General features: G+C 42.2%; 1 protein-coding gene across 1 annotated transcript in view; it reads left to right on the forward strand.

The window, feature by feature from the left end:
• The window catches only part of MTMR3 (myotubularin related protein 3), a 50,630-nt gene extending 34,749 nt beyond the window's left edge, over positions 1-15,881 (forward strand). The window contains exons 10-19 of the mRNA XM_010174965.2: positions 174-305; positions 2,348-2,459; positions 3,602-3,797; positions 5,173-5,358; positions 6,759-6,929; positions 8,964-9,109; positions 9,790-11,194; positions 13,600-13,710; positions 14,244-14,332; positions 15,851-15,881. Of these exons, the coding sequence (XP_010173267.2) occupies positions 174-305; positions 2,348-2,459; positions 3,602-3,797; positions 5,173-5,358; positions 6,759-6,929; positions 8,964-9,109; positions 9,790-11,194; positions 13,600-13,710; positions 14,244-14,332; positions 15,851-15,881 (2,579 nt within the window). The remainder of the gene's footprint in view (positions 1-173; positions 306-2,347; positions 2,460-3,601; positions 3,798-5,172; positions 5,359-6,758; positions 6,930-8,963; positions 9,110-9,789; positions 11,195-13,599; positions 13,711-14,243; positions 14,333-15,850) is intronic.
• Positions 15,882-17,148: the final 1,267 nt, after the last annotated feature.

A 17,148-nucleotide genomic window follows, 5' to 3' on the forward strand; every position in this document is an offset into this window, starting at 1 on the left:
GGACTGGATGATCTCCTGAGGTCCCTTCCAACCCCCCCAGTCTGTGACTCTGTGATTCTCCGCTTTCTGTACATGCAGTGCGTATGCATTGTGGGACACGAGTGACTCATTGTTGTAAACAATGTCAGAAGTATGCTTGTAGTTACTCATCCGTTGCGTATCCTCTTCCCTAGACTCCTCAATCTCTAATGCTTCAGGAGCCGAGAGTTTGGCCATACAGCCTCAGAAGCTTTTGATCTTAGACGCGCGATCGTACGCAGCAGCTGTGGCCAACAGAGCCAAAGGTGGAGGCTGTGAGTGCCCAGGTGAGCAGTGTTTCTTCTCAGTTTTCTATGAAGCTAATCAGAAGGATTTGCTAAAATAGAATGGCACTGATATGCTTCAGTACTGCATGTTTAACAGGCTGCATGGATGCAAGTGCTATTCATCTGGGTGAAAGTTCTGGATCGCTGCAGCTATCACACGTCACTTCAAAAGGACAGGTTTAGAATGAAGTCTGTTTCTCAGAGCATAAAACCAGCTGGTAACAGTGTTCAGTAAATGCTGAACTCTGTGGAATATGCTGATGAGCTTTCCCCTGCTGAGTCAAATATATAAACTAGAGTGAGACAAAGGTGTCCAGTGTGCTAATGTCTAAAAAAAAAACCTGGACAAACTTGTAAAAATCCACTAACTGCGGAGGATAATCGTATTCTAGAATGGTTGTGCAGAATACAACTTTTCAGCTTTAGAAAAATTGCTGAAACATTTTTCAGCATTTGTATCATAACCAAAAGCAACCAAAATCCTGATTCATCTTGCATTTGTAATCCGTTTGCCATTATCACTTTCTGTGTTCTTTGGCACTTATAAATTGTTGGTATTATAAAGAAGATACTATTTTATAGTCACTGTTGGATATTAATGCAGCCTGTTAAAATTCCATGGGTGGGGAGTCTAGAAAAAAATACCAGACAGAAAAACTATAGATAAGATAACAAAAGCTATTTTGACCATATATTCTTGTTTTGGTCTTTGCTGCAATAGCTGCACTTTGATATGTAGCCACCAGTAAGAAAAGATGAATTTTCCATTGAACACCTCAAAACTACTAAACTCGTCATCAGAGAACAAAGTTTCAAACCAGAGAAGCAGAGTACGCAGGAAGTTTAAGTTTTTTCTTGTATATTGTTTCTTGAATTCTTCGTAGAAAATTTCCAAACAGCTTGTCACCTTCAATATATTTGACCTACATTAAGTGCTTCCTTTTTGCTGATAAGTTTTCTCCAGGTATTGCCAAGTTTGATTCATTCTCTCTGTATGAAAATATCTAATTTATGCTTTTTTTAAATTTTATATATAACATAATTCAGTAAAAAGACAAAAAAAATGCTTAAATTGATATTGTCAGTTGCTTCTGTCTGGAGTTACACAGTCTATCACTGAGAGGATGTTGTGGTCTGGGACAGAATTTGTTGAGCTGATAAACAGTTAAGAAATCACATTATCTAAAACATCCTCTTTTAAGAGACTGCTGCATTTTCTTGTGTGAGCACTCAATATCCCATAGTCTGAATCCTGATTATTTTTTTTTCTCTTGTAGAAAAGGTCATTTTAGCACAGACAGAAGCATCAGGACAGGGGAATACTAAATCTAGAGGAAAGGCTGCTGAATTAGTATTTTACTGCATCATCTTTGGTGCCTCTTCCTCTGACTTGGGGACCCTGTCTGCACGGATCCTGCCCCCCCAGTGGAGCAGAGTTGCTTGGGTAGATCCCATAGCAATGTCTGGGGGCAGACTCAGTAACTCCACCTGTCTCCTGTTTCCCTGAGCTTTGAGGATTTCTCACATATGTGGTGCTTGTTCCTCATCATAGAAAAACTCAGAATAAGGCAGTGAATGAAGTAACCTTTCAGCCTTTTTGAGTGGTTAGGAAAAAGAATATATAACTTGTATAAAAATATCCATTAGTTTACCAAATTTAAGAACATCCTGAAATTATCAGTTAAATATTGTTTATGCTTCACAGTCTCTTAGGATGTTTCTCAGTCTTTTTAAAAAGATTCTATCACCTTGAGCACAGCAATATCACTGTTCCCATAGGTTTGTGCTTTGCTTTTTGTGATGTGAAGTGAAACATTGAAAATAAATACATGGACACATTGCTGACTCTTTCCTGTTCTATGTTGCAAAGTTTAGATACCCACCAAACTCCAAGTACTAGTTTCTCCTTACAGAATGTTCATAAACAGATTATTTAATTTGTCCACAGCAACAGTGGTTTGTTTTTATGAAAAAGCTTCTTTTAGACATTAAATTCGGTGTGCTACTTTGTTTCTTCCCTTTATCTTGCTATTTACCTACAGAATATTATCCCAACTGTGAAGTAGTGTTCATGGGAATGGCAAACATTCATTCTATCCGGAAAAGCTTTCAGTCGCTGCGTTTGCTCTGCACACAAATGCCAGATCCAGGAAAGTAAGTGGGTGTTTGGTGGTTTTTGCCCTTGTTTACATGTTTCTACAACAGCATTCTTTTGCTGCTGATTTGTAAACTGAAATTCAGTGGGGTTTTTTTCCTTAGTGACTTTCCTGTGTAATAATGCTAAGTTGTATTTTTTCATTTCTGCGGAATTTGAGCCAAAGGAAGTAATTGATTTATTATAATTGAAGTGAACCTAGGAGATGAGATCTGAGGTTATAATGTAGCCTTGAGTATTGATACTAGAACATTACTACTTTCAGGTGGGTTTCTAAGTGCTAGCACTTAGGCTTACCTGCTATTCCTAGTTCTTTAGCTTTACAGCTTGGCTCTCCTTCAGAAATTCTAGTGGTGTTCTATCTATTTGACACATTTACAGTGTCATTTCAGGAGACATATTTCATAGCCCTCCAGTGCCATGGGATAACTACCCTGTAAGGGCTCATCATCTCAGGAGCTTCTGAGGTTGAGTCTTCATGAGGACACTGTAGTTGCACCAGTCCTGTTTTCCCTACCGCTTCCCTGCCTGGAATTTGCTGCTGTGAGTCTCATGGTTTCAAAGTAGACCCAGGATGGCCACCCATACTAAACTGGATAGGTGGATCTTCACAGGGTAGAGACTCTGTAGATACGTTCAGCACACCTTGTAAAGCCTGGGAATAGTTTGAGATACAGGAGATTTCAAAGGCACCTCAGGTTCCACCCTTTCATTGAGGCACAGAGTTGTCAGGGGCATGCGACAGAGTCTCAAGATATACCAGTGATACTGGGACTGCTGGATAAACTGGATCCTCTGCTAGGAGGGAGACAGCAGAGGCTGCTGAAAGTCATGATAACCCAGTAGTGCTCACATTGTCCATTGCTGGTGACGTGTTACGCTCCTGCCTGGGAAGATGTTATTTAAGCTTCTTGCAAGTGTTATGCAGCAAAGTGCGTACCAGAGACTGGCTGTTCCTCAGGTGCTCTGCTTGGCTTTGTTTTGTACAAATCTGGGAAACTATTAACAAGATGTAAATGAAAAATATTCAGGAATTATATTCAGAGCTTATTAAAATAGGAGCTTTGACTTGATAAATTCAAAGATCTAAACCTGAAACATCTTAAAAGAGCAAAAACTGTCTTTCCTTGTTTTCCTCTAGTTGGTTATCAGCTCTGGAAAGTACCAAATGGCTGCAGCACCTGTCTGTGCTCCTGAAATCTGCGCTACTGGTAGTTCATGCCGTGGACCGAGACCAGCGACCAGTCTTGGTGCACTGCTCTGACGGCTGGGACCGAACTCCCCAGATAGTGGCGCTGGCCAAACTGCTGCTAGATCCGTATTACAGGACCACAGAGGTTTGTAAACCATCTGTTAGTGCACCAGCTTCGGGTCCTTTTCTAAGGAAGTCTGTCTAGAAATGGTTTCAGTTTTTTCCACTAGAAAAGGCACTAAAGCTAGCATGAGTTTCCCAACACATACAGTTACATATAGGTGTAAATATAGTTTGTAATTTAAGAGCAGATTATATTTTCCCTCTTTTCTGTAACTGCAGAGTCATGGTCTGTGCTTCCCCATATTTAGCTGAGGAATACAAAGTACAAAGTACTCCATATTGCAGTTTCCATTACACCATTGCAGTTTCTCAGCCAGCTATTGATACAAAGCCTTTCTCTTGTCTAGATTTCCCAACTGCATGTTTTTCCAGTTTCACATTTTCATTGTCCTCTGTCAGTTATATTTCTTTCAGTTTTTCAGCCTGATTTTTTCCCCCTGCCCCTGCATCACTTTTCAGTGTTGTGTGGTATGTGATGGCTGGATTCCATCTGCCAGCCCACATACAAGATGCCTTTGTTGTCTAGAACAGAAGGATGTATCTGAACACTGTTCTATAAACTGCTGCTTAAAGCCTCGGACACATGAAGACCATAAACTGTAGCTGTCTATAGAAGGATCAGAAATGTTTAGGAATATGAGTCTTCAGCATTGTCACATTTCAAGCTTTTCAGCTATCAGCTCTAATTTTTGCTCTAGTTACAGCCATTGACTTCATAAGCATGCTCTATGATTTTTCTTTCCACTAGGAATCAAAACCTTCCTACCCTGTGCTGGGTTTTAGGTCCTGTTCAGATGAGGTGTTGCATTCAGGTGCTCAGCTGGGCACTGTTTTGGAATGTTCTTTGCCCTTTCATTTGCATAAGAAATCATGCAACTTGACCTTTAATCAACCTTGTGACTGTGCTATGTGTGGTATACACACAGGCAAGCACTCTCATGGAGAGTGGATTTCGTAGAAGAATTGTTTTCTTTTATGACACAAACCTGCCCATCATTTTCAAGGGAGAGCTTGAAAATTTCCTCTCCTGTCCACATGTTGGTTACCGTGATCCAGAGGGTTTTGATCAAGGTGAATTTCCTACTCACCCCTGCCTGGCCAAGATAGCCGTCATATCAGGATCTTCCATGCCAGTCACTGAGGACTTAACCTGCTTTATTCCCTATCCTGTTCATGTAGGCTTGGGGATTCATATCTTCATAATTTCATGGTGCAACGTGTCAGAACACAGGCATTAGGTAGAGCAGTAAAGATAAGTAATGAGGCCAGTGCTGCTGGGAAATGGCATTGAGTGAGGACACAGTAATAAGGTGATTCCCATGAGTCTCAGACTGTTGTAGAAAATGAACCAAAGAAAAAAAAACAGGAACTTCTCATCTGTACTTTCATTTCTACAGGGTTTCCAGGTGCTAGTGGAGATGGAGTGGCTGGATTTTGGCCACAAGTTTGCAGATCGCTGTGGCCATGGTGAGAATTCGGATGACCTAAATGAGCGCTGCCCAGTATTTTTACAGTGGCTGGACTGCGTCCATCAGCTCCAGAGGCAGTTCCCTTGCTCTTTCGAGTTTAACGAAGCATTCCTTGTGAGTTGTGGCTTGAGAGATTGCTGTTTTATAGATTGCTTCTAAACCAGTACCCAGTACTAACATACTGTAGAGCCCCGAGGGGCTTCTGATTTTCCCATCTATCTGTGATACGCTGCAGCCTGATAAAGGAAACAGGAAAACTGCCCAGATACAATAGACAAAAGTACTTGTATACTTCATGGGACCTGAGGTCTGCTCACTCTTAAAACCCAAGCAGGACTTGTTTTAAACTTTAAAGAAAGAAATAAATGATACAAAATTAAGTCTCACCTAAGAGGTGCTGAAATAACTCTGGTGTAATACATCTGAACAGCATGAAAAACAGTCATAGTTACTGGCAATAAAACTTCCCCCTACTTTGGTCTTGTTTTGAGTTGAAGGCTCCTCCTTTAAAAACAACCTCGCCCTTACCTTTCCATTTGGCTTTTCTGCTGAAAATTTGTAGGATATGTAAGTTGTGTTTATTCTCTTTTGAAGTGGACAGCTCTCGATTAGAAATTTGCCTAGGATGGTCAAAATCAGTTCTCAAGGCTGGAAAGCAGATCTCTGGGAAAGTGGCAGTCGCTGCCTGCAGGACTAGTAATCTGGAGAATAAAAGTTTGTATGAAGTGTCTGATCCACAGAGAGATTTAAAGCACATTCGTGTGATTGTGATTGACTTGAATTACCACTTGGCAGCTCAGCCACATAACCGAGTGTACGTACAGTCCCAGTTTAGCTCGGTTGTGAAATGAGATACCTGAGGTTATAACTACTTCACAGCACACTGCTAATCTACAGGAGCTGTGTGTGAACACACCCTTAGTATTCTGGCCTTTTTAGAGTAAACCTGGTTATTAGAGTATTGAAGTACTTGTCTTCATTTACATGTCTGAATAATCCCATGCAAATCCTTTATATGCTTAAAGTTAAATTCATATTAAGCTATTTTATCAGACTGGGGCCATAGCATGGAGTGAATAATGATCAGGATGTGTGTGCTGTGTGCATTTGTACCAACATACAGAATTTAACACTTTTCCCCACCATTCTTTGCCTTTCTGTGCTGTGTTAATATCATGATTCTCTTCTTTGCCTATTCTGAGTTTGAATGAGCAAGACTTGTATACTTGATTATGAACAAATATTTTATCTTTATATTTGATATTTTTTCCTGATTTTATTTTTTTTAGTTATGATTTTCAAAACTATGCTTGAGTTCTTTTGCAATTAGTTGATAAGGAGGTATGCAAAAAATGCCAGGGGTATTTGTCTGTCAATCTTCAGGAACGGGGTGTATTGCTCTGTGAATACAAGATTGGTTGTTGAAGATTTGTTCCTTCTGAAGTCTGAACGTTGATTCTCTCATTAAGCTGATACCTTCTGCCATATGACAATATTTGTATTGGTCTGTGCAGGTCAAATTGGTGCAGCACACCTACTCTTGCCTCTTTGGTACATTCCTGTGCAACAATGCGAAAGAGAGAGGAGAAAAACACACTCAGGAACGGACCTGTTCTGTCTGGTCTTTGCTGCGGGCAGCAAACAAAGCCTTCAAAAACCTGCTCTACTCCTCCCAGTCCGAATCTGTATGTATCCTTCACTCCCCACACCGCGGGGCGAGTCCCTGCAGGGGCTCCCAGGTAGAATGTTCTTGGAAGTGTGTGCCTTAAGAAAACACCCGAGCTTGTAGCAGTGGGACATTGTGATGGCTTAACTGTCAGCATGAATGCAGTGTAGAGACAGGCATTTCCAGAAAAGTGTGCTGATATTTGAGGAATGTCAAATGCAACCTCAGAAATTTCTCTATGCAGGAAAGCGTTTTCTGTAACTAAATATTTTGCTTTATTTTTTGTAACAGAAAACATTTCAGTGTTTGACAAATAGACCTTTCTAGGGAACTAAGCTATGTCAGAGAAGTGTCACAAAATTGCCTAGGCACTATGTCTCTATTAATCTTAAACCTAAACAGAAAAAGTAACTCAGATTATATAGTATATCTTTGTTTCTCTTAATATTTTCATGTTTTCAGTTTGGCTCTGCCGTTATAACAGCTCACTCAAGCTTCTGGGAGGGGGCTCACAGTAGTATATTTTTGTGTATTTGATAAAAGGACACGTGAGGTGTTGAGGGGTGCAGTATGGTGGGCATGTAAACAACCAGTCAGTCATCAAATGTCATCAGGATTAGGACAGCAAAGACTTATAAATATTTAAACCCTTTTTGTTTATAAAGGTATCAGATGGCATCAACCTAACTGTAAGGACCGTGTGTGCAGTGTTTTTGTATATGATAAATGTGGCTTTTAATTGTTCCTTGGACTAAAATTAAAACCTGGCTTAGTAGGAAAGAGCTTATGCCTACATTTGTTATAAAAAGATTGATTTGCTATTCACATCAGCCCTCTGGCTGTCTGTCTCCCCTGGACAGCGGACGTGCAGCCTGCACTCAGGCTCTGCACATCCCATTTATCATTGCAACAGCAGCATCAGAGAGCCCTTCAAGACTTTGCAACCTGACATTGGCACCGTAAGGGCAGGTGTGCTAGCTGAAAGCATGAGACATTGCAGATCAATACAGCTTGGGAGGACTTTTAAAGCTATGGGTGCATCTCAGTTTTCCCTGAAAATACCAGCAGGTTTGCCCAGGATTTGCTTAGTGGGTGCTCTTAAAGCAGACAGGGTGGACAGGTAAGTTCTGTCCTTGAGCTGCCCTCACACGCTCTATCCTGCAGTATAGATCCCATCTCCATGACATGGCCTCTGTTCTCAGTAAATGTTGCACTGTAGTGCACTGAGCTAATTAGGATAATTCATCTGTATGTAAGAGTTTTGGTAATTTCCTATATTTTACTCATCTTTTCATGGTTTTACTTCAGTGTTTAAAAAGTGCCTCTGTGATGTAACCTCTATAGTCATTCAAGAGCAACATCCACCAAACCAAGCCACCCCACAGCCCTCCCTCTGCTTGGTGGCAACCTGAATTTTCTCTGCCATTGCCTGCTTTTCCATAAGAAAGTTACCTGGGAAAACAGTGAAATTGATAGAGTGACCCAGGATGTTTCTAAACTGAAACAGAAAGCATATTCCACAGTCAAAGGAATCCCTTTTAAGAGCAAGCTGCCTCTTCAGCAAAGTATTTCTGCATGTACTTAATTTTTAACATATGAGCCCTTCCACTAAAGCCAAGGTTAGCTGTGATGAGTTGGAGCCTGGAGAAGGAGGTTGTTAGTTCAGCTCTCATGTGGCACGCTGTAATACAAAGTACAAGGAAATCTCTGCGCTAACAATGGGCCACTGAATTCTTCCACAGTTTAAATCTCTCAGAAGCATTATTAAGGTGCAGATTCACACAGAGCACGTTGCAGTATTTCATTCATAAGAAGCTGAAAGCCAGCATTGTTATGCCTCTGTCTCTGAAAGAAAAGATAATTATATATCCAAGTGTAGCTGATTAAAAATGCTGTAGCTGCTTGCTGGCCTTCAGAGTTATCTGGAGATCTAGCAAAGCCTCCCAGCTGCAAACCTGGATAATAAACTCCCACAATCAGATCTGAATGCTTATCTGCACTCTGGGAGCAAGCAGTTTACCATTTTTAAACCTTGTGTGTTGTCCCCTCTCAGGTGCTGTATCCAGTGTGCCATGTGCGTAATTTAATGCTCTGGAGTGCTGTTTACCTGCCATGCTCTTCCCCTTCTACACCTGCTGATGACACCTGTGCCCCATACCCTGTTCCAGGCTCTAGCCCTGAAGATCAGCCTCTGGGCAGGTGAGCCTAGAGCCCAGAAATCCCATCCTGTAAAGTAAGATCAACAGAGAATATTGTGGGATATAAAGAGGAGAATACTTGTGGTGGGAGGGCAATATTTTTTCACAGTCATGTTTATGGGACTGTTTGACTGACCTACCCAAAAGCAGTCTGTTGTTTCAGTTTTGAAAGCTCTTATGTTTCAGAGGTGATACCATAACAGAGAAGCAATGAGCAAATAGAGTTACGCTCTGGGTGTTGTGTAGCCTTGCACGCTTCCTTATGTCCTCATGGGATAGAAGCTTCCATTTGCTTGTCTTGAATTCGAGTTATTTTTCTGTGTTGCATAACTATTCCTTTGCTTTTTTGTACAATTATTCTGAGCACATGTTAATTAGGAGGTGTGACCAGACTGTAAGCATTTATGCTTTGTGGTAAAGGGATTATTCTGGGAATGTTTGAAGTCTGATTGAACATATTTTCCTGATAGGAACCAAGGGAAGTACTGAAGCAGCTCTGCGTTACAGATGGTCAAAATGTGCTCCTAGATAATACTTCACAGAAGTCCATTAGTTAGCAGACTGTTGCTGTCCTAATTGTGGGGGGAGTTTTGAAACCATAGTAGCTAAACATTTAAAAGAAAAAAAAATAAATATAAAAAATCATCTGACTTTGCATTCTGATTATTTGAACCTTTCTAGGTTACCAAAGACAAGATCATTTGACAATCTGACAACAGCCTGTGATAGCAGCGTGCCTACAACCAATCGACGTAGTAGTGACCCCAGCCTCAATGAGAAGTGGCAAGAGCACCGTCGGTCCCTGGAGCTGAGCAGCCTCGGTAACCCTGGAGATGACCCGTTTGATGGAGACAGCCTGAGTAAACAAGGCAGGGCTCCCGTTGGAGCTGAACTCTCTGTTGCAGCTGGTGTGGCAGAGGGACAGATGGAAAACATTTTGCAAGAGGCCACAAAAGATGATGTTGCTCTGGAGGAGCACTTAAAGTGTAACCTAGAGACAGCAGGTAAAGGGGATGAGATTGCCCCGGAGAAGAAGAGAACTGAAAATCTACATGGGTACATCAGTGACCCCTGTGGAAAGGCTGAGGCAGATAAAGGTATTGTAATGAACAATCCACATCCAGTTTCACAAGGTGCTTCTGAGCTTAAAGGACAACAGGATGAGCATACTGATCTCCTTAACACTATCCAGAAGTTACCTCAGGTGAAAGGACTACAGGCTGTTCCTTTGGAGGGCTTTGTCAATAGAGACACTCAAAAGAACATGGAGGAAGAAGGTGTTAGCAAACTTGAAGGAGAAGCAGAGAGCCTGTACAGCACAGCGCAGGCCGGCCTTCCGTTACCTCTGACGATCCCACATGAGGCAAGAACATCCAACATCGAAAGTTCTACGGAAACCTTAACAGAGAATGAAGCAAAGCAAGAGCTCGTTCTTAGGAGTCCTTGTCATAGACCTCACCTGATCGACAACAGCGCTTATGAACTGTCTCGAACTCTTGAAAATAGGCCGGAGGGGGAGAGCATGATAGAACTTCAAAAACTGGGAACAAAAGTACATAGGACTTCTGGTAGCAGCAACACACACATCCCGATGCCTTCCCCTTGTGCCTTGCCTTTAGCTGAATGTAAAGATGAGATTGTGTGTAATGGGGAGCTGGAGCCCGAGAACAAGATGACAGAGAAGCCTGTGGGGTTTCATCTCACCCCGAAATACCACGCGACAAACGGACACTGTGTGAATGGAGAGGATGGTCGGATCAAAGCCTCTCTGAGTCGACAGGTCTCCACAGCTAGCTGTAGTTCTGCACAGTTTCACTTGAGGAACTTGCACCAAAAATGGATGTTTAGCCATCTTGGTAAGCAGCAGGCAGGCAGCAGCCCAGACCAACCTGCCAGAAGTCACCTGGATGATGATGGGATGCCTGTCTATAACGATGTTATCCAGCAGCGCCTGCGCCAGCTAGAAACTGGCCATCAGCAAGAAGTGGAGACCCTGAAGAAGCAAGTGCAAGAGCTGAAGAGCCGGTTGGAGAGCCAATTCCTGAATAGCTCCTTACGTCTCAACGGCGATTACGGAGACGAAGTGGTAAGTGAAATGGTATTCGGGCCACTGCTAGCAACAGTGGGCTAGTTAGTCATGTTCTGGATCTCACCATAATGTCACTTCTTGGTTCATTGGTCAGGTGTTGATTTTTTGGCCATGCAGGCTTTTCTGAACTCTCAAGGTTGTTCCGAAGAGGACAAACGACTGACTGAATGCACAGCGAATGGCCGTGAACGATGAACAATATTTTTGCCGTATTGCAGTTTGACCATGAATATAGCAAAGGTTTATTTCACGATGGGTGTTTCACAGCACATACCTGGACGTATTTAGACACCTGCATTGGCCTGATTCCAAAAAAACATTTACTGTTGTTTTCATAAAAGATGTTTTTCTGAGGATGTGAGTGTGTCACGTATTGGGACAGGAGCGTAGGACTGATCTCGTGGTGGTAAGAATGGTGCAGCAGTGGTTTCTCTTTTAGCTCAAACCCATGAAGTTCAAACCATCCCCTTTTCGGATGACTGGCCTGCTCAAAGCTCATTAACTGCAATAAATTAAGAGCTTCTGTGATAACCTTAGGTCAGTGAAGGGTTTTTTTTTCCTCAACAAATTTAGACTTTCAAGGGAGCTCTTAAACTTGTTGTGCTTTTGCTTGGAAGGGTTGAACGTCGTAAAAATAGACATTGAAGTTTTAGGCAGATTCAAATACAGGACACTCATTTCTGTAGCAACTAAATGATCTACTGCTGTGGTTGGAAAAGAAATTTTAAAATCAGAAATGAAACAAGAGTAATTCCAAGTTCAAGATCTCAGTAGCTGGCAAACTTTCTATGTATCTTTGTATGCCTTGGGTGGATTTTTAAGTTGCTTCTCCCCACCTGTTTTGTTGGGGGTTTTTTTCACTTGATTTCTCTTCCTCTTTTGACTGATAAATAATAATTAAAAAAACAAAAATAAATACAGCCACTGGCCTTATACTGTTGCTTGAATGTAACACGGATTCAGAGAACAAGCAGGAGTCCTGCTCTGTAGAGGCCTTCGAGCTCAGAGCAGTTCTGAGGATGGCTGCAAAACATTTCTACTTTATTAGCTCAGTAAAATGAATGCAGAGGGGAGAGGTACCTGGGGAAACAGGCAGGCCCAGGAGGAGGAAAGGGGCACGAAGGGTGAGGAGGCTTAAAATCTATGAAACAGAGTTTGTATCTTTCATGGGTCTGAGTGCTGGGCAGAGCACTGGGCTGACGGAACACCCATCAAAAATTTCCTTTTGCTACGTGCACATTGTAATGTGGTTTATATGCCTGAAAAAAAAAAAGAAAGGCTTTAAACTTTTGTTTCTTTAATTTAATATAGTTTAGAAGTGGCAGAGGTGCTGGATAGTCCCAGGTACGTTTGTTGTGAAAAATCCTCAGAGCCTTCTTGGCTGTTCACGTTGGGGATGAGAGCAGCACGTGCTCCTTTTGGGCATCTGTTTCAGCCCAGGGTCATTTCCATTGAGCGTGGCTTCTGTCACTGGCAAAAACTTGGAAACCTTGGAGAAAGTTGGTGCTTTGGCTTAATTTATTACACTCCCATTTTTTAAGGGTCTTCACAAACTGCAGGGTAGGGCTGGATGTGAGAGCACGCCGTCCTCTGGAAGATTCACTGTTTGTAAGGATCGGATCTCTACCTTCCATTTGTGCCTCAGCTTGGCAGTAACAGGTTTTCTTCTGGAGCTCCTGGGGTGCCCATTCCTCAGGCACACAAAGACATATCCTCAAGATTTCTTGCTATTTTTTCATAGATTTAAGGACTGGCTGAGTTTTAAGTCAGTTAAAATACAACTCTACCTGGCTAGACTATATTAAGAATGCTTTATTCCCAAAAAACTATATATGGGATATAGATAGCTCAAATTCTGAGTTTCCCATGTGTGATTTGGCTCATATTTTCCAGAATTTTTGCCAGCAAAAGTATGTATGTATTACTGGTATTAGTTTTGAAAGTGAAACAACCTTGGAAAGGAAATGCAACCATGAAATTGGAGCCACAGAGAGCAGCTTTTTTGGTTGATCACCCAAAGGTTGCCAGAACTCTGTGCTAACACAACAGAAAACAGATTATTTTAAAATCCATTCTACCTGACGTCATCCTTATGTCATCAGAGAGTCAAAAACTGACCTGTGGAGTTGTTTTTTGGGGGGTGTTTTTTGCAGTTCACTGCTGCACAAACCACTTTGTGTGGCCTTTACAGTCCCATTCAAAGAGATACTCTTGCTTTTGCCGCCACGTGCGTGCTGTTGGTAGGTGACTGGTTATGACCTTGGCCCTTCCAGTGCAGAGGTAGCCTGCTCTTTCGTAGCAGGAGGTACCCTTTCCACTCCTCCCCACGTCTGTCTGGTTTTTATTTGTATGGAAGTAGGAATGTGGGAAGGTTCTGTTCAGCTGTGTTTGTTTGCCAACAGACTTCTATACCCGACTCGGAAAGCAATCTGGATCAGAACTGCTTGTCTCGCTGCAGCACAGAGATTTTCTCTGAAGCCAGCTGGGAACAGGTGGATAAACAGGACACAGAGGTACAGACTAAATCCCTGTAAATCACTCATTCTTCCAGTAGGATGAGGATATTCATAATTCAAATTATCCTACAGCCTTTTGGCCATGTGCCACTTCTTGTGAGCTATCTTTCTTGCATTTCACTTGTCTCTCCTACTTTGAATATTGGTACCTGTGCCTATGAGCCCTCTGCTGTCAGTGTATGAACTCTGTGAGAAGCTGTGGAAGGGATGGTTAGCTAAAAGAGCCTTAGGTGGACACATGCTTGGTGAATATTCTTGGCCTGGCTACTTCTAAAGCACACAAAAAAACCCAAAGGAATTGGACTTTATGACTTAATTTCTGTTTGTCTGAGGGGAATTTAGTGTATCTGTTCTCAAGGGGAAGGTTTCTGTCTTCAATTGTTGTAAACACTGAATTTGTGCACTTAAAATAGAACCAACACTTCCCTCCCTCCTGGTGCTTTGCTTTGAATTTGTAAAGTGCAAGTGAGATGTGTTTGTTTCTAATTAATTGTCCTCTCCTTGCTAAACTTGTCTTTTATTTCTCCCAGGTGACACGATGGCTTCCAGACCACCTGGCTGCGCACTGCTATGGCTGCGACAGCACCTTCTGGCTCGCCAGCAGGAAGCACCACTGCAGGTAACCTGGCAGGGAGGGAGGGAGGGAGGGAGGTACACTCACAGTGTGGATTGTTCCCTCTCCTGTTAAACCAGGAAAGGGCTTTCTTTTGCCAGGCAGTTTCTTTCTCAAGGAGTAGGAGTTTTAGAGTAGGGCTGTACGTGTTCCTAAAGGAACAGAGAGCTTTAGAAGAACAGAACAGTTTCTCCTGTTCAGTTCCAGTTCATGCAGAGGATGTATTGTAAAAGGCAGATTTGGGATCTGCTCCACCCCTGCCTAAACAGATCCCACCTTTCTCCCTCAAATTGGATTTGGAGGCAGCTGGCTCTTTAGCTTTTTAGGAGGGTGTAAATCATGAAAAACACTGGTTTGTTATCTTAGCATTCAATAATTCGATACTGCAACCATATGAATACCATCTTCTTCCCATTACTGGTTGTAAACCTGCTCCTTTCCTTCTCTAACCATCTTCCCCTTTTCATTATATTGCTCTTGTAAAAGAATTTGAAAAGGACACCTATGTGAAATAAAAGTTTTCTGGATTATTCTTTGCCAGACACATTGGCAGCAGAGGCTACAGCAGATAATGCAAATGGGGGGCTTAATGAAGAACAGGTGGCAGAGGCCTTTGATTAGATCATACCCTAAAGGCAGAGAAACTCAGATTTCTAAGTTATATTTCAAATAAATCCCTATTCCTGATTTCTGGGTGTTGGAAAACAATTATAAGAACCATCATTTAAACAAATGGCAGTTACCACGTTCTGATGCTTTATTGCTTTTTGGAGTTGCAGAGAATGATAAACATCTTTCTTGGTTTGGGTCCAGTTTGTATTTTGCTCCATTCACTCTTGTCAGGATAAACCAACCCAGGGCAGAACAAATAGAAGTTGAATGGCTTTGATTTTTATTTTTTTTGTCTCCACTCTGTGCATATTTGTATGTTTTCAGGCTTCAGATGAAAAATATAATTACTAAGCATACAGCTGTACACATCTGAAGGGTTTTCTAAGTTAAAACTGTTTTCCTTTGTCCTTCTCCTCATGTGAAGTGTTGCATTCACTGGCACCCTGCCTCCCTGCTTCCCCAGGCTGACTGACATTGCAGTTTCCTAGGCCTGGGCTCTTGAGAATTCCTAGCGCATGGATACACACTGGACACTCCCAACACCATGAGGAGTTAATGTGGACTCAGGGTTTCAAGTTTGGTTGCAAATTCCCTGTTAGTGTCTTTGTTTCTTCAGCTTTCAGATGTCTAAACTGGGTTGACTGGGCTGTCCACATAAGCTCTGGTTGTTTATGGTAGAGACCAGTCAGGAATGGCAACCAGTGAGAAAACCCAAATATTTCCATAAAATACATTTTTAAAAAACTGAGGTGATCGCTGGCAGTCTGCTCAGCATCGTACCTGAGGGTACAAATTCATTGAAACCCAAACACTGTAAGGCCTTGAGCAGGATAAAAATATCCAGCTTCTTTCATTGCCACTATTTGCTTCTTTTGCTCGTTCCCCTCTGAGCTCTTTCTCCACTCCTTGCAGGGACATTGAACGTGTTGATCAAATCTGGTGAGCATTTCCAACAGCCTCTGTCTGTTGTCCGTCTGCTTTTTCTTGGTAACTTCTCCAAACTAACTCAATCTCTTCCCCCATTTTGTTTTGGTTTTTTTTTTTCACTTGCCTAGAAATCACAAGAAATAAGTTGTGGGTGGCTGGCAGGGTCTGTTGGGTGGTTAGAGCCGAACAAACAGGCCTCTGTTTCACAGAAAGGCATTTGGGACTCGGCTCCATCGGGGATGTGGATCACACTAACACTCACCATCAGTAAATCGTGTGTTTGAGTAACAGAGAATGCTTCACTTCTAACTGAGAAGAGTTTAGACGTTTGAGTTTAGCCATTATGCATTTATTTTTCATTCTTTCCCTTTTTTGCCTTATTTTTGGGAGAGGTCCACGTGTCAGCAAACAATTCTAATATTGCTGGGCAGTGTGTGTGGTGACAAATGCCACTTATTTTAGAAGGACTGAAAATACCGTGGCAGTAACAGGTAATGTAAAGCTGGTGGAGGGTTAGTATCATAACAAAAAATGGATAAACAGCCATGATTTAGTAAGAAGATGAGGTGTTAGTAGTGTGATTTTAAGCCCCCATTCCTCAAAGGAACAAGATTGCTTTTCCAGCGTGTTTTTTAACGTCTCTGTTTAATCTCTGGAGCGAAGCAGAGGACCACCAGGATAGAAGGAATGAGTTGTTCAGAGCTTTCTGAAGCTCGAGGGAGAACACTTACAGAACACTGGTATCTGTCACAGGAGGATAAAACAACAAAAGAGCCCGAGCATATGTTAGGAAGCTGGTGAGCTCCAACAAACAGATACTTGTTTTAATCCCTCTGGTTCTTTTTTGACCTCATCCGCTGACAGCGAGCTCCTGCGGGGAACTGTTCCTCGAGCAGCAGAGATGTGGGCTGTCGGAGCTGCTTTTCTACAGGGTGTTTCTGAACACCTCACAGGGCTGGTTTTACTCAACCAGATTGCATCAACCCAAACTGGTTTTCATTTTTTTTTTTTCAACTTTTCCATGATTAAACTTCCCAGCAGTGCACTTCTTGAAACAGAAGAAAATGTCTCCGTGCTGGTTACTTATCAGCACACACTGCTGGTTTTTCTGATAGTAATTTCTAACAGGGTCCTGAAGAAGATTTCAGGAGTGCTGCAGAAAGGCACTAGCCATTGTCAGCCTCCCGGTGCCAGGGTGCCTGGTTTGAGACCAGGAGCCGCTGTGCGGAGCGGAGAAAATGAGCCCATTGAAGTGAGAAATGGCATTTCTCTGCTGACTCTTT

The sequence above is a fragment of the Antrostomus carolinensis genome, unplaced genomic scaffold (genome assembly GCF_000700745.2).
Source record: "Antrostomus carolinensis isolate BGI_N321 unplaced genomic scaffold, ASM70074v2 scaffold21129, whole genome shotgun sequence".
Lineage (NCBI taxonomy): Eukaryota > Metazoa > Chordata > Aves > Caprimulgiformes > Caprimulgidae > Antrostomus > Antrostomus carolinensis.